This window comes from Orycteropus afer, unplaced genomic scaffold (genome assembly GCF_000298275.1).
Source record: "Orycteropus afer afer isolate SDZICR_OR568_19922 unplaced genomic scaffold, OryAfe1.0 scaffold00011, whole genome shotgun sequence".
Classification (NCBI taxonomy): Eukaryota; Metazoa; Chordata; class Mammalia; order Tubulidentata; family Orycteropodidae; genus Orycteropus; species Orycteropus afer.
The window spans coordinates 16,191,209-16,198,666 of NW_006921598.1; the positions used below are offsets into that span (position 1 = coordinate 16,191,209).

A 7,458-nucleotide genomic window follows, 5' to 3' on the forward strand; every position below is an offset into this window, starting at 1 on the left:
TACCAAATATGAGTGTAGTGAGTATTGCATAACCAAAGTAATTGGTGTTGCTGAGAAGCACTCAACAGAAAAAGATACCTGTAATGAAGAATTATAAGCTCTGGTAGCATAGTGCCTAAGGCACTTGGCTGCTAACCAGAAGGCTGATGGTTCAAACCCACCACCTCGGAAAGAAGGTTGGGCAATCTACTTCCATACTGATGGTGCCTTGGAAACCCAAGGAGGGGTCGCTATGAGTCGGGTCTGACTCGATGGCACATAATAACAATAACAACAACAATGAAGAATTTAACATATATAAGATGGCAATAATTCTAACAAAGACCAAAAAAAAAAAGTGTTTGATCACATATACCCATATGCATGGGTATAGGCATATAAGTATGTGGGTAGGTGCAGCTGCTGTATACAAATCAGATAAAATATCTATTTAAAAACCAAACCAAGCTCACTGCCATTGAGTCCATTCCAACTTACAGTGACCCCCCCACTGGGTTTCTAAGGCTGTAAATCTTTACAGAAGCAGATTACCTCATCTTTCTTAGGTAGAACAGCTTGTGGGTTTGAACCACCAGTCTTTTGGTTAACAGCCAAATGCCTTAACTACTGCACCACTAGAGCTCCTTAAAAATATCTATATGTATGTGTAAATACAAATATGTGTGTGCAAGCACATATAATCACTGAAAGTAGAAATACAGTTAGTCCTCAGACATAAACAAACACCTTCCAAGATTGTTTTCTGGATTTAAAGTTTAGGACCATAATCTTATGGGATAACTCAGTTAATTGGCATAACATAGTTCACAAAATTCATGTTCCTTTTCCCAATGTAGTAAGTACTGTCGGGGGTCTAAAAAGCTTATGAGTAGCCTCTAAGGTACAACCACTGGAGTTTACTTGACAGGAGCAAGAAAGAGTAAGAGGGAAATCAAAAGCTCAGAGAAGAAACAAGTCTACAAAGCTGATAGCCCACACAGCCAAGATCACATCTATTCTTAGACCAAAAGAAATTGATAGCCCCCATTGCCATCGAGATAGTGCCTGACTAATGCCACTGACGGTTCAGACCAGAGTCACAATAGATGGTTCTGGACAGAATGAGAGAAAATATATAGATGAAAACCAAAATTCTTTAAAAAAAAAAAAAAAAAAAAAAGCCAGACTAACTGGACCAGTCAACCAGAGGACTTCCTGAGACTGTTACCCTGAGACACTTTTTAAACCTTGAACTAAGTCTATCCCCTGAGATCACCTTTTAACAAAATAGAATGGCACACAAAATAAAAGATTCATACTGTACTTAAAAACCATATGTATGAGACCAAAATACCAATATTTAATTTAAAGCAAAGATGAGAAGATAAGGGGGCAGGGAAACTCAAGTACTGGAAATGGAACAACCAGACAAAATTAAAAGAATGTTGACACATTGTGGAAAACGTAACTGAAGTCACTAAACAATATAAAACCAAAAAACCAAACTCACTACCATCCAGCCAGATCCAACTCATAGTGACTCCTTCTTGGGTTTCCAAGGTGGTATCACTACGGAAGTAGATTGCCCAGTCTTCCTTCCAAGGAGTGGCTGAGGGATTTGAACTGCCAGCCTTCTGGTTAGCAGTCAAATGCCTTAGGTACTACACCACCAGAGGACCACTGAACAATGTTGTTGTTGTTATGTGCCGTTAGTCGGACCTGACTCATAGCGACCCCTCTTGGGTTTCCGAGGCAGTATCACTACGGAAGTAGATTGCCTCATCTTCCTTCCTAGCAGCGGAATTTTGGAATATGTGGAAATTGTTAAAAGGAAACCTAACTTGCTGTGTATATATATGTTGTTGTTGTTATGTGCCGTGGAGTTGGCCCGACTCATAGCGACCCCTCCTTGGGTTTCCAAGGCAGTATCACTACGGAAGTAGGATTGCCCAACCTTCCTTCCGAGGAGTGGCTGTTGGGTTTGAACCACCAGCCATCTGGTTAGCAGGCAAGTGTCTTAGCCACTATGCTACCAGAGCTCCTGTGTATACAAGGTGCAACAACAACAACCATTTATAGGTGTTTGGGAAAAACACTTTTATACACTTAAAAAAATAAGCTGTGCCAATGATAGTGTTTGAATGTCATATATATATATACACATACACATATATATGACATTCAAACACTATTTATCATTGGCACAGCTTATTTTTTTAAATGTGTAAAAGTGTTTTTCCCAAACACCTATAAATGGTTGTTGTTGTTGCAACTTGTTATGTGCCGTCGAGTAGTTGGGTTTCCGAGGGCGTATCACTATGAAGTAGATTGCCCAATCTTCCTTCCGAAGAGTGGCTGGTGGGTTTGAACCGCCAGCCTTGTGGTTAGCAGTCAAGTGCCTTAGGCACTACACCACCGGATTAGTCAAAAGCAATGTAGGATTTGATTAATGGCTTTGCTAATTATTCGTCCCCACAGCAGACCGTATAATCCGTTTAAGTCTAAAGTAACTAGAATTGTTTGCCCACTATGGCCCCTGACTGTAACCGAGCTAGAGGAACCCGGGTTGCTGACAACTTACAGGTAATGGGGATGGCTGGCTAGCAAAATCTGATGTTTAAAATCGCCCTGCCCATCTGGGCCTCGGAAGCCTTTGACAGGCAGGCGTGTCAGAGACTGAGTAAGGGGGTGAAGGGGCTGTGTCGGCCAGGCAACGCGCGACAACGCCCTTGTCTCGGCCTTCACGGAATAGAGCCCGAGGAGCCCACTAGTCCCGCTGCGCCAAAGCCTCCTCCGGCCTCCGCGCATCCTTCAGGCAGGTGTGCGCGCGCCCCTTGCGTGCCGGGTGCGGAGCCAGTGGGTCTGCTGGGTACCTCGGGGGGTGGCTGGCTGGGTGGGTGTCTGTCTCTCCCCCTCCTTCTTCTCTCCCTGGTGCCTGCCGGCGGTGCTCGTGCGCGGCGCACCCTCGCCTCTAAACTCGCAGCCCCGGGGGGCGGCGTGTGTGAGTAGCTTGGCGGGGGCCGAGGCGCTCCGCGGAGGATTCGCCCGGGTTTGTCCGTGGCTGTCACCTGACTCCTCGGAGGAGCCACAGCTGAGGTGGGGGCGGGGATGAGGACGCAGCGCGGAGCGCTAGAGAGACGCGGCGGCGCTGGCGGAGGAGGCGGCGGCGGCGGGCGGGTACTGACTCCAGGGGCTACGGGCGGCGGGCGCCGGGATCGCGGAGCTGAGGGCGGGGGCCCAGCCAGGGCTGGAGGCGTCGCGCCCGGGGCACCAAGACCGCGCGGCCGCGCGCACCCACCCGGCGGTCCAGGGTCCGCGCATCCTGCGGCGGGCGGCGCCGCTCCAGGGGTGGGTTGAGTACCCGCGGCCCCGGCTCGGCCTCCTCCCCAGCGCCAGGGCCGCTCGGGGATCCAGAGAGGATAATCCTAGGTCGCGGAGAAGGGCAGCGGCCGGGTGACAGCTCCGCAAGGCGCGCAGGGCAGGCGGGGGGCTGGGGTGTCAGCCGTCTCTACTCCACCGGCGGAAAGGGTGAGGCGCTCGGAGACTCCGGCGCCTCAGCAGAATTCCCAAGCCGTCTCTGCGGCGGGAATTTGGGTACGAGGGGAGGGGGCCTGGGCGCATGGCCTCAGCGTGGCTTTGGAGGCGGCAGCAAGGAAAGAAGGGGAGGCGAGGGCGTAACATGGCGCAACGGTAGGGTAATCTCCACTGCGACCCAGGGAGGACGAACCTATTGCTGCAGCAGCGTGAGGAGGAGGAGGGAGGCGGCCAGGGCTGGGTATCCGATTCATTCTCCGAAGCCTGCGGGGCTTCCAGGAGGAAACGCTGCATGCGGCGGGGAGGTGGGAATTGAACTCCGGGTGGGTGCGGCGCCCGGAGTGGGGGAGGAAAACCCCGACGTACACCAGGGCTGCTTCGATACTCGGGGATCAGGTTGCAGGAAAAGTGCTGATTGACAGGGGGGAGCAGAAGAGCAGAAGCGGGAGGCATGGGAAGGGAGCACGGTGTCACGATGCTGGGACCAGAGCCCGTGCTGAGTCCCCGTGACGGCCCCACTCCCGCTTGAGACCCCCGAACCGCGTCGTCCGAGCGGGGTTAGCGCGTTGCTGGCTCCGGGAGGTGGTCCCAGGGCGGGGACCGGGGAGGAGAAAGCCGCCACAAGGCTGCAGGAGGCAAGGCCTAGGTGTTTTTGGAGGGTAGGGTCTGCGTGTTAAAGCAGGAACATCTCCCCTTCTTTCCTGCAGAAGAGGAGGCTGTAGACGCGGCCGGAGAAGATGTCGGGCCAAACGCTCACGGATCGGATCGCCGCCGCCCAGTACAGCGTGACAGGCTCCGCTGTGGCGAGAGCGGTCTGCAAGGCCACCACTCATGAAGTGATGGGCCCCAAGAAAAAGCACCTGGACTGTAAGCATCTCTTTTATATAAGCGGGGCATGAGCAGGGGAGAGGCGCCCAGGCGGCGGCCTGAGCTTGGTGTCGGTAATGCTGCAGCCTTCGGAACTTCCAGTCGGGGTGCCCGTGAGCTTGAAATTTCCAACCCGGGAGGTGTCGCCTTGGGCCAGCCCTGAAAGCATGTCTTTTGAGCCTTTCTATCTTCCTCCACCCCCACCAACCTCCAAGCTATTGGTGGAGGAAAAAAAATAATACAATAAGCTACCAAGAAATTGTACACTCTGATTACACTCCTCTTCTCCTTTTTTTCCCCTCCCTCCTCCCTACCTCGCCCCAGGTTTGAGAAAATCAGGGTTTGTGCAGTCATAACCCAGAAAAAGATGAATTCATGGAAGGTCATATTTGTTACCCTGGTTGTTTCCTAAATATAGTTCGAGTAATTCTAAAATAGTGTCCTTTTTCAGTGTTGTGCTGAGGTTTTGTGTGTAAGTGCGGATGTTATGTCACCACACCAAACTGAAATATATCCAGTGTATTGAAGGAGGAAACTGAACTTCATAGACAATGGCGATTTCATTTTACACATCCTGGCCCACTTCTTTGTCCCACTCGCAGAAAATGCTGGGAGGAATGACTATGCTGTGGTGACAAAATGGATGTGCTTTTCCAGGATTGTGGAGATGGTGCAATTTTAAATGAAAACATTAGTTCATAATATATTTTTAATATTTGTGATTTGATGGGAAAAAAAGGCTTTATTCTGGCTTGGGATATATATTTTTTCTGAAATAAATGTCTCTAACATAGTAAATATTTTGTTATTTCAGGGTGAATAGGGACTTAGAAAAAGGATTTTCTGGGTAGGAGACTTTCTATAAATTAGGCTGCATCAGAGTATATTCTGCAGTTGCTATTCAGTCTTTCTGACCTGCTTAGGATCTTCTGCCTCTTAACATATTTGCTGGTAAAGATCAGTTTTGGCCTGAAGGATACAAGCGTAGCCATATCCATTTTCCCATCTGGCTTTCTTTGCCCATTTTCAGGCTTTCTTTTGATCTGGGCATTCCCTAGTGTTGGCCTCGCACAGCTGAGCAAATGGCACTCGTGTTAGCACTGCCTTCAGACCTAAGGGAGGCATGATGAAGCTTACAACTGGACATCGTAAGCTTGTCCAGTCTTTGAGCCTGTTGTCTTGTATAATGGAATAGTTTTGCTCCTAGAAATTTTTCTGAGGGAAAAACATCATTATTCCTTTTTAGAGTGAGTTTTTAATGAAATCTATTGATTAGAGTATCATGTGTTAGATAATGCAGTACAGGATGAGAACGGCCACCAGGGCCAGGACACCAAACAGAACTGGAAATTATAAATTCATGACCAGCTCATTTTGCTGCAGCGTGCTGAATCATTTAGTCATCTTTCCATCAGTTTCCCCAACTCTGGATTTATTTCTTACAGGTTTGTATCAGCCTAGCAAATGGTTATGATGAAGAAGCTATAGGTTATGGATTGTTAAATTCTGTGAAAATGATAAATCAATATATCAGTAGATTTAAGAGAACATTCGCAGGTTTGAGCGTTTCCTTAAAACATAATTCACATGAAGAATGATTTTTACAAATATAAATATTTATTCACTTTAATCTTTTAGATCTGTAGGACAGAAGAGTTTTTTGATATTTCTAGCAATTATTAATAAGTGGGGTGATTTAAAAGATATGAAACATGGGGAGATTCCATATTAAAATAACACTGCTTAAATAGAACTAGTATTGAATTATTAATGTGAATAATCATAATAGCTAAACACTTACTGAGCAGTTACTATATGCCAGGCATGGGTTTTGCATTATTAATTTATGGACACTTAACAGGTGAAGGAGCCATTGTTCAGGGAGGATAATTAACTCTCCTTGATTGGCAATTGTGGTTTATTTTGTAATTTTCTCTGTTGGAAGGGGGAAAAAAGGAACTGTGTTAGCCTGAATGGTCTAATTTCCAAAGAGCTCCATGTTCGTGTGGTTTTGTGTGAGCATTACAACTCACACACATACTGCAGTGTCTGTGATATACATGAAAAATTTTACATTCTGTCATGTAAAAAATGAGTAAAACACCAGTGACAAGTATTGGTTAGGACTTTTTCTTGCTGTTTGAAAAGTCAGAAAATAAATGATTTTCCCCTTAAAACTAAATTTTGGGTGAAATGAAAAGAGAGGTATCATGATATTAACATATCTCATTCTAAGAAAAAGTAATCTGGAAAATCCGGGTAGATAATTTTTTATTTATATGCATTATAAAAGAGCATCTTTGCTCAGAAGACTTTGCAAAGTTCCTTCGAGTAACAATAATTTATTCACAGGTTCCCAATAACCCACTAAAAGTGAGTCACATCAGTTATTGAAACATGTAAACACTTAACTAAGTTTCTTCATTAGCTCTGAAGTAATCTTCAGGTTAGCTTTGAAAACATTAAATACTAATTGGGAGGATAAGGCACTCTGGTGGTCTAGTGGTTAAGGTATTTGGCTGCTAACCAAAAGGTTGGTGATTTGAACCCACCAGCTGCTCTGTGGAAGAAAGATGGAGGAGTCTGCTTCCGTAAAGATTTACAGCCTTGGAAACCCAATGGAGGTTGTTATGAGTCAGAATTGACTCAGTGGTATTGACTGAGTTGGGAGGATAAAGAGTAAAAAATGTAGAGGTGGAGATTTGAAACCTAAACGTTTTTAAATGTATAATTAATATGATTTGTATATAACTTTAGTTTGGAATTTAGACAGGAAGATTTTGAGAGTACAGAAACTGGTTCTGTGATTTTTTTTTCCCCTAGACATCAGATTAATTTAATGGGCTCAAAACCTTTATGAAATATGATTTAATATTATATAAAGTATTGGCTAAAAAGATCATTTTTTTCTCTTCAGGTTGATGGGCCAAGAAAATTATGTTGTTGATTATGGGATTTTTAAAATGATGCTTAATTTATTCATTTGAAGAATTGCCCAACCTTCCTTCCAAGGAGTGGCTGGTGGGTTTGAACCGCCAGCCTTCTGGTTAGCAGTCAAGTGCCTTAGGCACTATGCTA

The 7,458-nt window shown here is 45.9% G+C and overlaps 1 protein-coding gene across 1 annotated transcript in view; it reads left to right on the plus strand.

Annotated features, from left to right (window-relative positions):
* Positions 1–4,250: 4,250 nt before the first annotated feature.
* Positions 4,251–7,458, plus strand: part of SNAP91 (synaptosome associated protein 91) — a 185,205-nt gene continuing 181,997 nt past the window's right edge. The window contains exon 1 of the mRNA XM_007951204.2: positions 4,251–4,380. Within this exon, the coding sequence (XP_007949395.1) occupies positions 4,251–4,380 (130 nt within the window). The remainder of the gene's footprint in view (positions 4,381–7,458) is intronic.